At 39.7% G+C, this 20,006-nt stretch overlaps 2 protein-coding genes across 2 annotated transcripts; one reads left to right on the top strand and one right to left on the bottom strand.

Annotated features, from left to right (window-relative positions):
- Positions 1-600: 600 nt before the first annotated feature.
- LOC114500068 (olfactory receptor 1N1) lies at positions 601-4,930 on the bottom strand. Its single transcript, XM_028516658.2, has 2 exons — positions 4,378-4,930; positions 601-1,645 (listed from the first exon to the last, which is right to left on the bottom strand). The coding sequence occupies exon 2, from the start codon at positions 1,639-1,641 to the stop codon at positions 706-708; it is 936 nt and encodes a 311-aa protein (XP_028372459.1). The 5' UTR covers positions 1,642-1,645; positions 4,378-4,930; the 3' UTR covers positions 601-705.
- An 11,577-nt stretch (positions 4,931-16,507) lies between these two features.
- LOC114512680 (olfactory receptor 1N2-like) lies at positions 16,508-19,004 on the top strand. The gene has a single exon (XM_028531681.2). The coding sequence runs from the start codon at positions 16,605-16,607 to the stop codon at positions 17,559-17,561; it is 957 nt and encodes a 318-aa protein (XP_028387482.1). The 5' UTR covers positions 16,508-16,604; the 3' UTR covers positions 17,562-19,004.
- Positions 19,005-20,006: the final 1,002 nt, after the last annotated feature.

Raw genomic sequence — 20,006 nt, forward strand, 5'->3', positions numbered from 1 at the left:
TCATGGAGCACTTCTGACCAGCTGGAGAAGAGGCAATGCAAGAGCTCTCAGTGCCTCCTGGGGAAGTCCTGGCAAACCACGGGAAGTGGGGCGACTGGCATGGAAACCTAAACACTGAATTTCAACCTTCTGGTGGGGAACTTGTCGCCTATTCTGCCTCTCCTGGAACAGAAACTCTATCCTTCTTCTTCCTTTTTTTGAGGGGGGGTGGGTTGGGGTGGGGGGTTCTTAACCTCCATTTAAGTGCTATAAGCAAGATTTATGCTCTGCCCAATTTTCTGTAATTGACAAACTAATAATCTAGAATGAATGTGTCATGGAAGCAGGAACTGTGTCTTGTTCTGTGCTATATCCCTAGCATTTATAACCGCTAGCATTTATAACACAAAGTAGGTGTCTGGTATATATTTGCTAAAGCAATGAATCTCAGAGAAAAGATTTCTGACTTTTTGAGTAGTGGAAGGATGAAGAGTGACAACAGTGATAATAACAGCTATCATTTATTGAAAACTTACCATTTATTTACTAGCCGCTACACCAGATGCATTTCATAGTTTATCTCAGCTAATCCTCCAAGTCACCTTGAGAAGGCTAGCTCAGAGAGGTTAGCAATCTTATGACTAGTGTGTGGTAGACCCAAAACTGAAGCCAGGTTTGTCTGGCTCCAAGCCTATGTCTTTTCATTAAAGTTTGCTACCACTATATCTAAGAGGAAAAAACTCTCCCACGACTGAGGAGCCTCCTAAGGGCCCCCTTCATGTCCTTGTTCCTTAGGCTGTAGATAAAGGGGTTCAACATGGGGACCACCACAGTGTACACTGCTGCTGCTGCAATGTCCTTTTCTTCAGAGGCAACAGAAGGAGGGCACAGATAGGCACCAAAGAGGGTCCCATAGAACACACAGACAATGCAGAGATGGGAACTGCAGGTGGAAAAGGCCCTGCCCGCCCCACCAGGAGTTCGCATCCTCAGGATGGCCGATACAATGTGGATGTAGGAGACGACAATGCAAATAAAGGGGACGATGAGTACTGTGCCTCCTAAGGCAAAAAGCATCAACTCGTTGACGTGGGTGTCAGAACATGACAGCTTCAGGACAGGAGTTATGTCACAGAAAAAGTGAGCTATTTCCCCCACAACGCAGAAGGACAGCCGAGCCATGAGGAGGGTGTGAGTCAGGGCAACAGTGTGTGTGAGGACCCAGCACAAGGCAAGCAGCAGGGCACAGACTCTGGGGCTCATGACTGCAGAGTAGTGGAGAGGGCGGCAGATGGCCACATAGCGGTCGTACGCCATTACGGCCAGGAAAAAGCTGTCCAGGTCACCAGACATCAGAAAGAAATACATTTGTGTGAGGCAACCAGCATAGGAGATGGTATGACGCCGAGTCTGAACATTCACCAGCATCTTGGTAACTGTGGAGGATGTTAAACCCACATCAACAAAAGACAGATTAGCCAAAAAGAAGTACATAGGGGTGTGGAGGTGCGGGTCAGAGCTGATGGCCAGGATGATGAGCAGGTTCCCTGTCAAGGTGATAAGATACATACACAGGAAGATACCAAAGAGTAACTGCTGTTGCTCTGGTGACCCAGATATTCCTCGGAGGAAAAATTCAGAGAGGCATGACTGGTTTTCCATGACTCTGGAGCACTGGAAGTTAGAAAGGACAGTTAGAGTGCTAGATTTCTTCTAGAATTGTGCATGTTGCTGACTTCCAAATCTTCTAACTCCTAAATCTCCCTTTAAATTCATTGTTATCCCCAATCCTGACTTTACCTCCAATCTGACCCTAGATTCTTCTTTTTCTCTCTTCCTTGGGACTCTCATTGTTTGTTTGGTTTTTTCCCCTTTCCTCATCCTTCCCTCTGACCAATCTTTCACACAGAGGAAACTCTGCTAAGGAGGCACTAGAGGTGTGTTCAATGCTGGGGATTACCACGTCTTGAACTAGGTCCACAGCCCCATATCAATTTCATCATTGCAGTGACATGGACACATGAGTACACTGAGGTGAGCTAGATCTTACACGCTCCTGGTAGCCCCTATAGCCATACAAAATTCTTTTTAAAACACTTATAATACCTCATTTTAGAGTGAAGGGCATATGAAGGACGCATGTCCCTTTATCTCTTCATCATTTCTCCTGAACTAGAGAAGATGGAGTTCTGCATTTTGTTCACTGTTTGCATTATTGTCCCTGCCATCCACCATCACCTTGTAGCTAACATCTACCAGCCACTTTTTACATGTCAGGTGCTCTACTAAGCACTTCATACAGACTGCTTCCTGGAACCCTGTAACAATGCTGGGCAGCAGAGACTACTGTTATTGTCTTTGTATAGAAGAGAAAACTGAAGATAAAGATGCTTGAGTAATTTGCACATGGACCCACAGCTTGTAAATATTTCAGACAGATCAAACTCAGCCTTGACACCATAAATTGTATCATCAATCAGTACAGATAGAAAGTGATTTTTTTATCACCAGAGTTATATTAATCCCTCAGTATTCCTAGTTTAATATCTTTAGCTTCACTTACCCTTCCTATCTTGTATATTTGTCTTCTACAGAAAAACAATAAAGTTTAAGAACTAGTACAGCCCATAGGATCTGGTCCAAACATCCCCATATATTGGTCTGTGGACCAATTTATCAACCAAGTGAGATGCTTATTAACAAAACAGAATCCTCAGACTTCCTGAGTTAAACTCTCTAGGATACAGTCTGGGTATATGTATTTAAAACTGAAAATGAAAACTAAACCCTCCTCAGGTATTGTAATGCTCAATAACGCTTAAGAAAAATTCACTTAGTTCAACTCTTCATTTGATTCACAGATGAATAAGCTAAGCTTCAGAAAAGTGATTGTAAAAACAAAACTTAAGATTCAAAAGAGTAAAGCTTACACTGTGCCTTGGAGAAAGACATGACACAAGGATCAGGGTATCCAGACTCTCAGACCAGCGCCCTTTCTGTTAAGTCAGCTGTTGTTTCATCTTTCTTTTTTGTGTGTCTTTTAATTTTTTATTATTTTTTATAATTAATATCTTATAGATCAAATATGTTCTTATTCCCAATTTCTATTCAAAGTCCACACCTAAAGAAAAACTTACCTCCAAAGTGATGAAAGATTTACTAATGGAGCCATGGCTGGTGTGGCTCAGTGGACTGAGTGCCAGCCTAAGAACCAAAGGGTCTCTGGTTTGACTCCCAGTCAGGGCATGTGCCTGGGTTGCAGGCCAGGTCCCCAGTGTGGGGTTCGTGAGAGGCAGCCACACATTCATGTTTCTCCTTCTCTTTTTCCCTCCTTTCCCCTCTCTCTAAAAATAAAGTAAATCTTTTTTTAAGACTTTATTTATTTATTTTTAGACAGAGGAGAAGGGAGGGAGAAAGAGAGAAAGAGAAACATCAATGTGTGGTTGCCTCTCACACATCTCCTACCAGGGACCTGGCCTGAAACCCAGGTATGTGCCCTGGCTGGGATAGAACCAGTGACCCTTCGGGTTCACAGGCCTATGCTCAATCTACTGAGCCACACCAGCCAGGTCCTAAAGTAAATCTTTTTTAAAAAGATTTACTGATGCATTGTTCATATTTTGTAGTACATACTTCAAACTTTAGCAAGAACAACATCTGAGAACTAAAAACAATGCATATTTATCTACCTCTGAACCCCACACTAATTGAGGAACATATCTCAGAGCTTTATAACTCATCTGAGAGATCAGAAAGTCACAAACTAAGTTATTCTCTCCCCTGCTCCATCTCTCGATGGGGAATGTGATGCCTCATGAAGATCAGACTCCTCTGACTGGACACTTTCTAATAACCATGTCCTGGAAGGCAAGAGACTCTTTTAAGACCCAAGTAATTGTGTATCTTGTCAAAAGGAGCATGACATAGACTGCCAAACAATGCCATGTGCTCCTGACATCCAGATCCTGCCTGCAGCAAGTCCATTCAATGCCACTACAGTTCTCAAAGAGACTGCAAGTTATTTCAGGGCAGAGATGAGTCTCTTCTGTTAGCTCTGTCGGCATATAACACCTTGATCAGACTATTCCTAGAGAAGTCCCTCAGTCTATTGCACCAAGCAGTCAACATCAGAAAATTCTTCAAATCCTCTAAAGAGGGTCCAATACTCTCCATTGCAAGTCCAGCATTTTACCTTTTGTTCTTTATACTCAGGGGTCTTGTGCTAATATCCCTTGCCCCACCCTTTGGTTCTTCCTTTCCCAAAAAGGTTTCCCATCCTTCATCCTGCCTATAGACTCAAAAAACTCTATAGATCCCAGAGACAACATTGAGGTGCTTCCAGAACCTTGGGGCAACCTCTGATCTGTCATCCCAGGGTAATGAGGTCCCTGAACTTACCTCCGCTGCTTCTTCAATTACTATGTCTGCTCACAGGTTAAGAACTGGCTTGGAGATGATGGGGAGATTATTGCAAAAGCAGGACTTGCTGGCCTACAATTGTCTGTCTCGAGTTTCTCTTTTCACTGCTACTCAGGTACTGAGAAGGCACTGCAGATGTCCTTAATTTGGAGGAAGGAGAGAAGAGCTGAGATTCCTCCTGACAACCTTTGTGCTGGGACTAACTGAAATCACAGTTCACGGTCAAGAATAATAAATACAGATGATGAGTAGCCAGAAGCAAAAAAGTTAGGTTGCTAAACTGGGATTAAAAATAAGATTGGGGGAAAAGGGAGAAAGAAAGAAACTAGGATTCCAGATGAGGAGCCCAAGAGATCAACAAAGGATTGTAAAGCCAAGATGGAACAGAAAAGACATCAGCTGGAGACCAGAAGAAGAGGTGCTGTACTGAGTACTTAAGATTATCTAGGACCCATGGTACTCTGGCCCCAGTCAACCCAGGTCTTCAGGAATTTTGAAGTATTTTATGTTTGCATTTTGAAACCCAAACTGAGGACTCAGAAACAGGGAGCTGCTAGCTCTCAGGCCAAACTAGGAGGAGGGTGAACATGCTCTACTTTGGGTATTTAGAGACAGGGAATCATGGGACACAGTTCCCTAGAGCCTTGTTAGAGCTAACACTCACAACTGCCCAAATTCCCCTCTGTACTTCTCATAACAGACCAAATTAGTACAGTGCTGGCTTTATCTGAAATTTCTGAAAGCTTTACTTCTTTCTCTATGTTAAATGGTAAACATAGTTCATGACAAAGAAAAAAAATGGACTCTGTGTAAATGAATCTCCTAGCTGCCCTCTTACAACAAGATTTCTATCCTTAAACTCTTCCCTTATGAAATTCAAAAGTGCCAATATTCACATCAGTTTAGTTTAGTGGCATATGACATTTCTTTCTTAAATAGTTCTCATGCTTCTGGTTAAAGATATTACAATAAAGTCAAGCATTTAATTTCACTCTCTCCTAAAATTCTAATGAGAGTAAAATGATTTTTAAAAAGACATAAAATCCACAAGGACAGAGAAGAGTGGAAAGCAAATAATAGTAACAGAATTTCAGACATTGAAAACCATTGGATGAGGGAGTGGTAATCAAGACAATGTTTACATAGTCTTCAACTCAACTGAACTTCAGACAGTTTCTTCCTGACTATGGACCCTGTGCCTCCACTTTCTTATAGAGCTTTACTCTCAAAAACTTGTTAAAATTTTGCCCTGCTCATCTGAAATGTAAATCTTCTCTCAGGCTCTGGCCAGTTTTACAATCTAGGAATCTCTTTCTTAATGACCTGGGAACCATCCCTTTGAAATGTAATTATTAAGATACCACACCTATCGTCCTGTCTCTGTGGGAGGATGGGGACCTAACTTTGATGGACAGACAACAGACAGGCAATTAGCAAGCACAGATGGTGTAATCATTTACTCAAGCCTCCTGGAACACCTTCCAGTATGTTGAAACTGGCTCAACTCAGCACTTCTGAGCTACCTTTTGTTTCAAGGGAGTTGAGTTCCATCTCTCTCCCCAACTGCAATAGTCTTTAACAAAAGCTTCCCTGTCTAGCCCTGTGTAGTACAATTTTTCTTTGACAGTGATAACAGAGTTAAGACATGGAAAAGGTTTTTTATCGAAGACTTCCGGCAAGATGGAGGAATAGGTGGTCGCACCGTACCTCCTCGTACAACCAAGATTAGAAAACCAATAATTTACAACAATAATTTACTATCAGAATAACACCCAGATCCGGCAGAGGATTTATCTGAATGGAAGTCGGGCAGCCAAGAAGTTGAAGTAGACGCATTCATCCGGACTGGTAGGAGAGGACGAGCCGGCGGGCGCGGGGCTGGCTCGGGTCGGCGGTGCGCGCGCGGAGGTCCGGCGCGAAATCGGTGCAAAAGCCATCGGGCGCGTAAGAAGGCAGCGGTGATCCCTGAGTACGCAAGCTGCGGCTGGCAGACCCAGAGGGGCAGCGATTGTGGACCAGGGCAGAACTCGCGGCCCGGAAGCCCAGACAAGGGTCTGAGTCCAGGGGAACAGAACTACCGCCATTGTTTTCTCCCGCCCCGCTCCCGCCCCTGCCCCACCCCCACATATAACGTCACAATCTAGCGACCGGGGTGCCCAGCCCCGGTGAGCACCTAAGGCTCCGCCCCCCACCGTAACAAGAGCAACCAGACCGGAAAAAAAAAAAAAAAGAGACAGGGGGGAAAAAAAATCATGTTTTCAACAGAGCAAATCAGTCCCCAAGGACTCATCCTTTTGAGTGACCAAGAATTAGCCAATCTATCAGATGCGCAGTTCAAAACACTGGTGATCAGAAAGCTCACGGAACTGGTGGATTTTGGACGAAATTTAGATGAAAGAATGCAGATTACCATAAAACAGATGCAGGAAGACACGCGGAGGAGAGCCAATAGTGAAAGGAAGGAATATGAGTCTCAAAACAATACAGTGGACCAGAAGGAAGATAGAATCAGCCAAGCAGGAAAGCATGATGAAATAAGAATTCAAAAAATTGAGGAAAAGATTAAGAACATCCAAGACACCTTTAAACGTTCCAATATCCGAATTATAGGGGTACCAGAATCGGAAGGGGAAAAGCAACAGATTGAGCACGTATTTGAACAAATAATAAAGGAGAACTTCCCCAATCTGGCAAAGGGAACAGTCTTCCAAGAAATCCAAGAAGCTCAGAGAGCCCCAAAGAAGTTGGACCCAAGAAGAAACACACCAAGGCACATTATAATTACATTAGCCAAGGTAAAAACGAAGGAGAGAATCCTAGAAGCAGCAAGAGGTGAGGGGACAGTAACCTACAAAGGAGTTCCCATCAGACTGTCAGCTGATTTCTCAAAAGAGACCTTACAGGCAAGAAGGGGCTGGAAAGAAATATTCCAAGTCATGAAAAACAAGGACCTACATCCCAGATTGCTCTATCCAGCAAAGCTTTCATTTAGAATGGAAGGGCAGATAAAGTGCTTCTCAGATAAGGTCAAGTTAAAGGAGTTCATCATCACCAAGCCCTTATTTTATGAAATGCTAAAGGGACTTATCTAAGAAAAGAAGATAAAGAAAAGATATGTATAGTAAAAGGACAGCAAACTCACAAATATTAGCAACCACACCTAAAGCAAAACCAAAAGAAACTAAGCAATTAGAACAGGAACAGAACCACAGAAATGGAGGGCACATGGAGGGTTAGCAGCAGGAGGGTGGGAGGAGGAGAGAGGGGGAAAAGGTATAGAGAATAAGTAGCATAGAATGTACGTTGAAAATAGATAGGGGGAGGGCAAGAATAGTACGGGAAATGTAGAAACTAAAGAACTCATAAATATGACACACGGACATGAACTAAAGGGGGAAATGTGGGTGGGAGGGGGTACAGGGTGGAGGGGAGAGAAGGGGGGAAATGGGACAACTGTAATAGCATAATCAATAAAATATATTAAAAAAAAAAGAAAAGGTTTTTTATCCATTTATTTACTGATGGGCACTTAGCGGTGCAGAGGTTCTTTTGGATTGGTGTTTCAAGGTTGTTAGGATATAATCCTAGTAGTGGAATTGCTGGGTCAAAAGGTTGCTCCATTTTTAGTTTTGAGGAAATTATTCCATACTGTTTTCCATAGTGGTTGCACCAGTCTGCAATCCCACTAACAGGGTTGGTACATTTACACAATGTATCATTGGTTGGTACATTTACACAATGGAATTCTACGCAGCAAAAAGAAAAGGAGCTCCTACCCTTTGCAACAGCATGGATGGAACTGGAGAGCATTATGCTAAGTGAAATAAGCCAGGTGGTGAAAGACAAATACCATATAATCTTACCATTAACAGGAACCTAATCAACAAAATGAAAAAGCAAGGAAAGCATAGCCAAATACATTGAAATTGAGAACAGGCTGACAGTGGCCAGAGGGGAGGGGGTATAGATAATGGGGGGAAAGGGTAAAGGGTTTACAGGAACTATTATAAAGGAAATATGGACAATAACAAGTGGGGGATGGAAACAGGGGAGGAAGATGGGGAGGGTTGGGGTGGGGGGGGAGCAGAAAACTGTACTTGAACAACAATAAAAAAATATTTTGTACAGCTAGCTATACAATGTGTTTGTGTTTTAAGTGTTATTACAAGAGTCAAAAAGTTAAAAAAAAAAGACATGGAAAAGCTGAATCCTACATTGGCAGTAGATAAAATAAAATCAACAATCTTGTCAACAGCTCCCAAATCTTCAAAAGCTCCCAAAACTGGAAGCCCTGATACCTCTGGATTCTGGTGTGAAAGGGAAATAAACTTAGAGGTGACAGCTATTTTAAAAGAAACTAGATCCCTGTATTTCCTTTTTTACCCCATGCTACAGGAATACCGTCCCTCTCCTAAACCAGGAAAAGTTGGGAGATTTAAGTTCTGGAGAAGGTTGGGACTGGGGGTTGCCACATACAACTCACATTAGTGATCACACACACACACACACACACACACAAACAGAAGAATTACATTAATTACATGATTATACATGCACATCAAGTGCTGAATGTTGAAACCCACAGTCCTTTATTATGCTTTTGCTCCCAGATCTCTACCTTGAGTACAGAATATTGTAAGAATTTTCTTTAGAGTCTGACTAGCTGAGCAGGAAAGAACCATAAACATAAGGCAGTGAGGGTCCATCCCTTCCTCAAAAACGGCTTCCCAGCCAGACTACCCTACAGTGAAATTCAATGTTGACATCTCCACCTATAAGCACAGAGCTTCCAGCTAGTTTCCAAAACCTTTATGGTGTTGCAGCATGTATCAGTAAAGCATGTGAATTTGAAGTGCAAGCTCCTTGAATTTTCCATATGTACATACCAATGTAACCACTCCCCAGGCCAAGACATATAACATTTCCTTCAAGCCAGAGGCTCCCTCTTATCCATGATGAGGCACTATCATCTTAGAGGTAAGCACTTTTGTGATGCATATCACCATAGGGTTACTTTTGCCTTAAAGTTTATGTAAAAAGAATCGTATTGTATAACTCTTGTATTTGGCTACTTGAGCTCAACATTCATCTGTCAGACTCAATAATGTTGTTGCACATGGAAATTTGTTCTCTTTACTGCTGTGTAACATTTCATTATACAAATGAAACACTTTATTTTTCTGTTGATGGACATATGGATTGCTTCTGATTTGGCTATTATGAGTAAAGTTGAGAGAACATCCTTAAACATGCCTTTTGTGGGTCTATATACTTATTTCTCTTGAGTATACCCCTAGATGTGATATTCCTGGGTAATATGGCAAACAATATTTAGCTTTAGTATATGCAGAAAAGTATTTTCCAAAAATATACAAGTTTATATATATTATATAAAAATTATACAAATTTACACTCCCTCCCAAAATAATGGAGAGTCCTAGTTGCTAAATATTCTCAACAAAACTAGTAGTGTCAGTCTTTTTTCTCCAACATTTTACTACATTTTGAAAACATACAACAAATTTGATTTTTATAGTGAATACCCTTATAATAGCCATCTATTTTTAACCCTTAATATTTCATTATGCTTGCTTTAACATGTATCTATCTATAGGTAGATATCTGTCTATCTATATATATATATCTAATAGATATCTATATATCTATATATCTAATAGATATCTATCTATTCTATCCATTCATTAATCTACCTTATTTTAAAATTAACTTATTGAAGTATAATTTACATGAAATTAAATGCACTCATTTATGTGCATCTTGCAAAGAGTTCCAACAAATTTGTATACCTATGTAAACATTACCACAATCAAGATATAGAGTATTTTTATCACCTTAAAAAGTTCCCTTGTATCCACATCCCAAACAAGCCCCTCTCCTACTTCCAGTCTCATGCAGCCAGCAACCTGAGTTACATCATAATAGATTAGATTTATCTTTTCCAGGGAGTCAAATAAATGGAATTTTACAGCACATACTCTTGCCTCTGGCTTTTTCTGCTCACCACAAAGTGTTTGAGATTCATCCATGTTGTGGTATATACTGATAAAAATGATTTATGTTTTCTATATTGACTGGAATTCTATTGTATTAATATACCACAATTTGTTTATGCCTTCTACAGTTGGCAGAAACTTGGCTTTGGAACCCAGCCATCATACTGTGAGAAAGCCTAAACTATGTGGAGAGACCACCTCTAGGTGTTCCAGCTGACATTCCCAGCCAACACTCAGCATCAACCACCAGACACGCAAGTGAACAAGCCTACAGGTGGTCCGGTCTCAGCCTTCTACTACCAAGTTGACATTGCATGAAGCAGAGAGGGGCTATCCAACCAGCCCTGTGCAAACTGACGATGAGAAAAATAAATGTAGTTGTTGTTCAAAGCCACTAAGTTTGGGGGTGGTTTGTTACACAGTGATAGATAACTTGTGTTACCATCATTGTAATTTTCTTCTTGCCAATATTTGTTAGCTTCATAAAATGAATTGGGAACTGCTGCTTTTTGTCTATTTCCTATAGCATTGTAGTAAGAGTAACTTTAATTTCTCTTTCAATAACCAAATCAAACAGCAAAACCATTAAGCCTGGATTTTTATTTGTGGGTATGTGTTGACATTAATTTAACTTTATTAATATATATATAAAGATACCATTTACTTCTGGGATTCTATTAAGGAAAACTGTAGAAATGTCTTACCTTTTTACCTCTATGGTGGCTACATGGTTATGTATATAAATTCAAAAATTCAGTAACTTTGACAGGTATTGTGTTTATCACTCTCCTTAGTTTTTTTAAATATAAAAACAATATAAGGCTATTATCGGCAACTTTTAGTTAATGAATTTCACTTACATTTGAAGTAAAATGAAAAGAATGCTTCAAAAATAAAAAATATATTAAAACCAACAAAAGAAAAATTCTGAGTAGCTTGATCATCTACGAAAGAAACAAAATCCATTATCAAACATTCCCAAAATGGGAATGTCAAGTCCCAGATGATTTTCCTGATGAATTCTTCCAAACATTTATGGATGAAATAACCAGTCTCACACAAACTCTTCATGAGAATAATCAAAGCGGAAATTGAGCCAAAGGATTTATTTCATGGTGATAGATTAGCTTAACATTTGAAAATCAATCAATGAAATCCACTACATTGACATAAAAAGAATAATCATTTTGAAATTTCAATAGATGCCACAAATGCATTTGATAAACTTCAATACCAATTGGTGACAAAAACCTATAGGAAACTGAAAATAGAAGGAACTATCCTTAATCTGATAAAGGATTTCTACAGAAAGTGTCACACAAGGAAGAAAGACTGAAAGCCTTTCCTGGGAATCAGAGTCAGGGACATTTCTGTCACTCTTTCTTATTTCTATTGACCATTCACTAGTGGTCCCAAACAATATAATGAGGCTAGAGAGAGAAATAAAAATGCATAAGAATTGGAAATTTTTAAAAAACTATTATTCTTATTAGACAACCTGACTCTATACCTAAAAAGTCACTCCAAATCTCTAACTTATTGCATTAATAAAAGAATATATCAAGGTCACTGGATACAAACTTGATGTATACAAACCAGTTGTATTTCTGTATATCAGCCATGAACAAATAGAAAAAACTTGAAACAGACTATTTACATTAGAATAAAAGGGAATACATGCCCAGGACACAATTAAGAAAATGTTCAAAACCTTAAACAAAAAATTTAAGACTACAATTTACAAAATATTAAAACCATAAATGTTTAAAAGTATCATTGAAAGAAACTAAAGTAGGCATAAAGAAAGAGATATACCATATTAACGGAATGAAATATTCAGCACCGTAAGGATACAAATTCTTCCCAAATTAGCCTATGAATGAAATCACAAAGTCCCAGCAGGAGGGGTGTGTGTGGGTGTGTGTGGGTGTGTGTGTGTAAATGGCAATTTTAATGCTAAAGTTCATATAAAATGCAAATACCAAAGCAGATCAAGGCACTTTGAAAGGAAATAAATTTAGAGGACTTACACAGATATCAAGACTTACTATACTGTGGTATTGGGCAAGGACAAACAAATTGACCAATGAAAGAGAACAGAGTCTAGAAATGACTCACAGACAAATGATCACCTGAGTTATTATAAATGTGACACTTCAACATGTCAGGGAATGACTGATCTTATCAATAAAGTATCTGAGTTCACTGGGTATCCAAATGGAAATAAATAATTTGACACTGACCTCATGCTGCATGTAAAAACCAATTCCAAATGGACTGATATATCAATAAAAGATAATAAAGATTTTAGGTGAAAACACAAGAGGGTATCTTCATAATCAAGTACTATGCAACTCTCTCTTGGGAGACGAACAGCAAACCCATAAAGAAAAAATAAATTGGACTATATTAAAATTAAGAATTTGTATTTATCAAAAGACACCAATAGAGAGAGTAAAATGCCAACCCTGAGAGAAGGAAGAGATACTTGTCATGTATACACATCACAAAATACTTGTATATAGTATAATAAACACTTTCAAAGTAAAAAGTGGAAGAAAACCTAATAGACTTGAAAAATGTGCCACAAAACATAGTATCATATATTTTAATAAATATGTAAAAAGTTTTTAACTTCATTAGTCATCAGGACAATATAAATTTAACAAACTATGTGTCACTACTACACACATACCAAAATAGCTAAAATCAGGGGGAAAAAGAGACTATACCAAGTATGAATGGGGTAGGATCAACCAAAATTCTCATATCCACTATTTTCACCATACTGTAATCATTTGGAAAAACTAAAGCTGAACACATGCAAAACCTAGAACCCCAAAATTCTACTACTAAGCGTATCAACTAAAATGTGTATATTTATTCCCTAAGAAGCAAGTATAAGAATGTTTATATGCCCACTATTTGTAAAATACCAAACTGGAAATCATCTAAACAACGGTAAACAGTAAAACAGATGAATTGTGATTCACCCATCAGTGGAATATTAGCAGCAATTACAACAAATGTACAGCTATGTGCTCCTGTCTGCCCCAGTCCCACTCTCCCTCATGGAGGATTTGGAGTGTCCATTGCAGTTTTCACCTGTCTGTATCTCCAATGTGTGAGGAGGAGGGAGGAGATAACTTATCTCTCACATTCCCAGGTCTGAGGAATCTCATTTTCATGTGGACCTCATTAAATTTTGGACATCGACCTAAGGCTGCAATGGGATGAGATTCTGAAGCTCTTGGGAAAGAGTGAGTCCACTTGGAGTGTGGAAAGAATGTAAATAATTTGTAGCAAATTAAAAAGGGCCAGAAATTCTTTGTTAGATGAGATTAACTTTCTTCCCTTAGTTACAGGCCTGGCCTTGGTGACTTGTTTGACCTACAGAAGTCAATGAAAGTGGGATTCTAGGATTTCTGAAGCCAAGTTTGACAAACTCCCCCTTGGCCTCTTAGAATGCTTGCTCTCGAGACACCCGCTATCAGAACCCTGCTACCGTGCTGTGAAGAGGCCCAGTGGACACCGACAGGCCAAGTATAAATGCTCACGACTATCAAACTGAAAACACGTGGGTTATTAAAAACATGGTACTGATAAAACTAGCTATGTATGAAAAATTAAAAATAAAGGTAGATCTTTTTCTCTCACTACACCACAACATAAATTGCAAGTAAATTAAAATTTTACACATAGTATTTAAAATTTAGAAGAAGGAACTAAATGGATTTCCTTGATCGATGAGATATAATGGACTTTTCAGTATAAAAATGATGAAAAAATCACAAAACCAAATACCTACCAATTTTGACTACAAAAATAATTTTTAAAAATTTCTATACATATTGGAATGTAAAGCACAGAAAATAAAACACCCAGAATAAAATGTTTTCATTATTCTTTACTGTCTTTAATATCCATTTTTAAAGGCACAAGCACCCCAATAGAAAAAAAGGGCAAATATATTAACAGGATAATTTGAGGCATAATTACCCATGGTAAAAGATCAAATAAAACAAATGTTAATCTTACTACTAACCAAAGACATGCAAGTTAGAACAATGAGATTATTTTACACCTATGAAATTGTTAGTAATTAAAAGCAGCAATGACCCTGGGATGAAGTATAATTGTTAGCAGCATGGGCTCCTGAGTCATGCAGGCCTAGGTGGGAACTCCACTTCATCATTTAGTAATTGTACGGCCTTGGTCAAATCATTTTCCTCCCTGGGCCTCGGCTTTCTCATGTGTAAAATTGGGAAAATAATAGTTCCTACATCCTAAACTCACTGGATTCTGTGATAACATGTAATGAAAGTGTTCAACAAGTACAATATGAGGCAGTGGTAATAAAATGCAGATGTCACATTTTCAGCAACTGCTACATATCTTGTATTATGGCTAGTATGCTTTATGTAGGCTGCCTCATTTAATTGGGAGTTTAGGACTTGAGAGCATTGCTTCATATTAGGATTACCCTGTTTAGACAAATCTCTAGCAGAAATAGTCATGTCAGAATTTATGCCCCTGATGTCACCCTCAAAACTGTTTTTCCCGGGATACAGGACAGACATCAAACTGTCCAGTGTACAGACAGGAGCTCCCTGGAGGCCTCCAGCAAGAAGCTTCTGAATCACACTTCCAAGACCCACATCTGAGACTTTAACCCCTGGGAAAGAGATGCCCTCGGTTCCCCCAGGACCCAGCCAGAGGTGGCTGGAGAGCAGGCTGAGGTTGGCTCTAATGAGCGCTTGAGGGGATAGTGTTTTAGGAGTCTTTAAAACCCTATGGAAAAACCTCAGCTTTACTGACTGAGCCAGAAAGGTCACAGGCAGTCCCTCATTGTGAACTTTCTACTCAGAAGAGAATTGAAGATACCTGAAACCAATCCGTACTTTAACAGGTGAGAATCTGGAAGAGGTAGGGTGCACGCGCACGCACGCACACACGCACACACACACATTCCTCTCCCTTCCCAGCCCAACAACTAGACAAGTTTCTTGGATAGGTGCTCTGTGGGAAGTCTCTGCCTCAGATCAGAAACTTCTTTTTAAACCAAAGAACAAATGGAATACTCAAATATCCATAAAAGCTTCCAAAGTGAAATCAATATGAGATCAATATGAAATGACCCCTCACACTAGCTTGCTTTGCATCCTAGGAGAGAAAAAGAAAAGCGGCTACTTTCAAGCCCAGAGAACTAGAGCCTGGTTCCTTTCACTTTTCCTTCTTCTGAAGAAAAGCAAGTATCAGAGGGATACGATGCAAGTGCAGAGGCGAAAGCACAGGCTTTGGAGTCTGGTACACCTGCACTTGACTCTCATTTTCTAGCTATCTGATCTTGAGCACATCAAATATCTCTGAGACTCGGCCTTCCCATTTGCAAAGTTGTTGAGAATGGTAATACCTACCTCGTAGCCTTGTGAGGAATAAAACAATGCCATCAAGGTGTCTATACTTAGCAAGTCTCTGCAAATAGATACTTATGTGTTGATGTCCAAAAGAACAGGGGGACTGAAATGTTAGTTCCCACAGTGAATACAAGTGCTGAGGAGCAAATGGGGAGGTGGACAAGGATGAAGGAGAGAGAGTGATGAAGGAATGGTAGCCCCTGTGGAGGGGGGTCCTAACAGCACAGGGAGAAAAGGGGACATCACTGATACTCACTGCTTTGTCCCACATATCCTACACCCCCAGTTAGGGAAGAATACAGGGGCTGCCGCTGAATGGGTGAGGTCAAGTTCTAGGACTGAGAAGGCAAACAGAGAGCAAGTTATCCTGTCCTATCATTGTGTGTTTGGGCGAAGGGTAGTGTTGGGGATCATGCATCTCCTTTTTAGTAAGCTTAAATGACTTTTCCAATCTTGCCTCAAGGATATGTTCAATTCTCACCTCCTCCAATAAACAGCCCACACCAACTTCTCCCTCAAACCGATCTCTTTTCTCTGACCCTATGATAGCACAGAATGCACCATTTGTATTTGAATGGTTGTTATCTTGATTCTTCTCTAAATGTCCCAAGGGTATTTTCTTGTAAGATCCGTAAATGCTCATTGACAAGGTCCATTTATTCTCTTTTTTTCCAGCATTTTTTCTGGCTACAGAGAAACATCTGTAAAATGATTTAATAATTCAATACTGCATGTAGAAGGGTTTAATCTGAACAGATAACAAGAACTGCAAGAGATGGGAAAAGTAAGCAGAGAGAATCAAACTGCTGTTTCAGACTTCCACCTTCTAGGACTCTCTGTGCAACCAGAGCAGCAGCCTCTTCTATTTGGCATCTTCCTGGGCATGTACCTGGTCACCATAGTGGGGAATCTGCTCATCATTCTGGCCATCGGCTCTGACCCATACCTCCATACTCCCATGTACTTCTTTCTGGCCAACCTATCATTAACTGACGCCTGTTTTGCTTCTGCCTCAATCCCCAAAATGCTGGCCAACATTCATACCCACAGTTGGATCATCTCTTATTCTGAGTGCCTTGTACAGATATATTTTCTCATTATGTTTGGTGGTCTTGACAACTTCCTTTTGGCTGTGATGGCATATGACCGCTATGTGGCCATCTGCCAGCCACTCTATTACAGCACAGCTATGAGTCCCCAACTCTGTGCACTAATGCTGGGCATGAGCTTGGTGCTAACCAACCTTGCTGCCCTGGTGCATACATTGTTACTTACCCGGGTGACCTTCTGTTCCCATAAGGCCATCTACCACTTCTACTGTGATCTGAGAGCTCTACTGAAGCTTGCCTGCTCAGATACCCACATTAACCAGCTGATGATCATCACCATAGGCCTGATGTTCCTCGCCACTCCCCTCATGCTGATCATCCTCTCTTATGTCCACATTTCCTGCGCTGTGTTTGGCATCTCATCCTCTGCAGGGCGGTGGAAAGCCTTCTCTACCTGTGGTTCTCACCTCACAGTGGTCCTGCTCTTCTATGGGTCTCTTATGGGTGTGTATTTACTTCCTCCATCAACTCACTCTGCAGACAGGGAAATTAGGGCTGCCATTCTCTACATGATGATTATTCCCATGCTAAACCCATTCATCTATAGTTTGAGGAACAGAGACATGAAGAAGGCATTGAGTAAACTTTTGGGCAGTAACAAAACCTTCTTACCACGCCAATGATATTCGATCTTGCAATCCTGATCAACCGCTACCCTCCATCATCCACCAGTCTCAGACTGATTTTAAGAAAGGGTTATCTGGAAAATCTGAGTTAAAGGTATAACAAAAAGGGTGTTTCTGCTCCTTTACTTGCCTGAGGGATGAGGTGTTCTGACTCAGTCTCTTTCTTGATGCCAGTGAAGCAACCATGACTAAAGGCAGGATACCATTCCCTGTTCTTCACCTCTAAATCTATCTCATTAACCAGAGTGAACTAAGATGTATTACACACCCTAGAGCCAAGTAATTCTGCCCTTAGGGGTATGGGACAAGAGGATGGGATGAAAATACAAACATTTATTGAGCATCTACAATCCTTCTCATTGTTCACATCAGTACTTTGGAGGGAAATTGCAGAAACTATAGCTCAGAATGCTGAATAACTTCCTCAACTCAGTTAAGTTTGGCTCTATATCCATCTTCTTTCTATTTTACCACCTTGTGGAGATCATGACAAATATTGATTGTTACACTATGAGATAAAGAATTAAAATGATATAAATTTTATGGTATTTTCTTAATATTTCTTTAAATTGAAAGCATTTCTTTTTGTTATTGTAATAGATGGGTAAAAAGGAGCCTATATTTGTTGTGTGCGTACTGTGTGAGAATTTTGTACTAAATAAACAATTCATTCTCTGGTTCTTTTATGAAACATTCCCTAAAATGCAGAACGATAAATCAAGTGTGCTGGAAATTTCCAGGCAATAATTTGATGAAAAGTAGTCTAGTGGAAATTGGTATTCTATGAAGTCATAAAGATGTATAAGTGGTTATCTTTTTGCAGTAATTTCTTCCTTTATATCCATTGTCTCATTATTCCCACCCCTTCTATCCAAGAAAGAGAAAGGACAAGGGAGGATAGCCAAGGAGAAGTGCATGCAGATGCAATTGTCTTACTTTAAAATCTTCCTTTGAAACAACATTTATTATACATACATCAAAAGTTCACTGTCCTTTTTTAAAAACTTGGCCTTAGGATGAAATTGATCTTGAAACTTTAGAAAGCTCTATTTAGGTGCCTCTTTATTTCTCCAGGGTGACTTGATAATCATTGGAACATTTTTTGTGCCAACCTCCAAATTTGATTTCCTGGTTCTAAAAATAGCAAATGGATAGGAGAGTCCTGGGGATATTTCTGAGTCCAGAAAATTTTAGGTGTAGGAATATATGGGTATACCTCAGCTATTTCTCCTTTTCTCATGTTCTCAACCACCTCTGCCCCTTATAAAACTCAGAAAATAAAGGGAATGGTTGTTCAGGCAGAGGGAATGAGTTGGAAAAGAAAAGTATATCTATTCTAAGTAAGGACTCCACAAATAAAAGTCACTGGTGCTTTACTTTTTTCAAGAAGTTATATGTGTTTCATTTGACATCTTAAAACCTATAATTAAACTTGAGTACGTTTTAGTTAGGAAAAGTATTTCTTTGTAAGTGAAAATTTAGAGATTTCACATCATATCTAAGAATTCCACTCTATCCTATGGGGTATAGACAGCTAACTACAACCAATAAAATTCTAAAAATGGAAATACTCCTTTACATAAAACAGAATCATAATGTAAAGATTTTTATAAATAATATCATACCACATTTATATATTAAAACACTGTTAGATAATATAATTGTGTGGAGGGAGATCTCAAAAACTGCTGGTAGTGGGAATATAAATTGGCATAAACTTCCAGGAAATAAGTTGATAATATATATTATCAGCACTAAAAATATCTATATCCTATGACCTACTCTTGCACTTTCAGGAGTTTGATCAAGTAAATACTAAAAAAACATCATCAAGAATTTATGTGTGACCCAAGATGGAGGAGAAGTAGGTGGAAGCTGCACAAACCTTCCAGAACCAACGTGAAATTACAACTAAATTATACAAAAATCATCCTGAGTAACCAAATGAACACTAGCTGGAGAGAAGCTGAACCCGGGAAAGATACCAGCATTTGGGCTGCCTGTCACTACCAAACGCAATAAGCAATGACAGCGATTGGATCTTTATGGGCACTTTATTCAGATGTCTGGCAATCCAAAAAGATGGTGGGTTTATACCCTAACAGACCATCTTCTCTTTTCTTTCCAGGCCAAGGTTTTTATAACAGGGAATAAACAAGGTGTGGTGAGGGGTTTTGAAATTCAGGGAGGGTCAGGTAGAAGAAACTGCAACATTCCTGTTTTAGGCAGTTGGATGTTCCAGGGGCAGGTGGTCATTTGCCCCTCCTTGAAACACAATGGCCTGGATACCTCCACTTATCCCCAGGTGGTAATCTTTAGCAGTGCCCCAGGAGGTCAGCTATTTTCCCAGGAGCCAGGATGGGCCTTATCTATCTATAGTTTCTGAAACAAAAACTTTAACATATACATATAACTTGCTAGGCTTATAACTTTTTACCTTAA

The sequence above is a fragment of the Phyllostomus discolor genome, chromosome 3 (assembly GCF_004126475.2).
Source record: "Phyllostomus discolor isolate MPI-MPIP mPhyDis1 chromosome 3, mPhyDis1.pri.v3, whole genome shotgun sequence".
Classification (NCBI taxonomy): Eukaryota; Metazoa; Chordata; class Mammalia; order Chiroptera; family Phyllostomidae; genus Phyllostomus; species Phyllostomus discolor.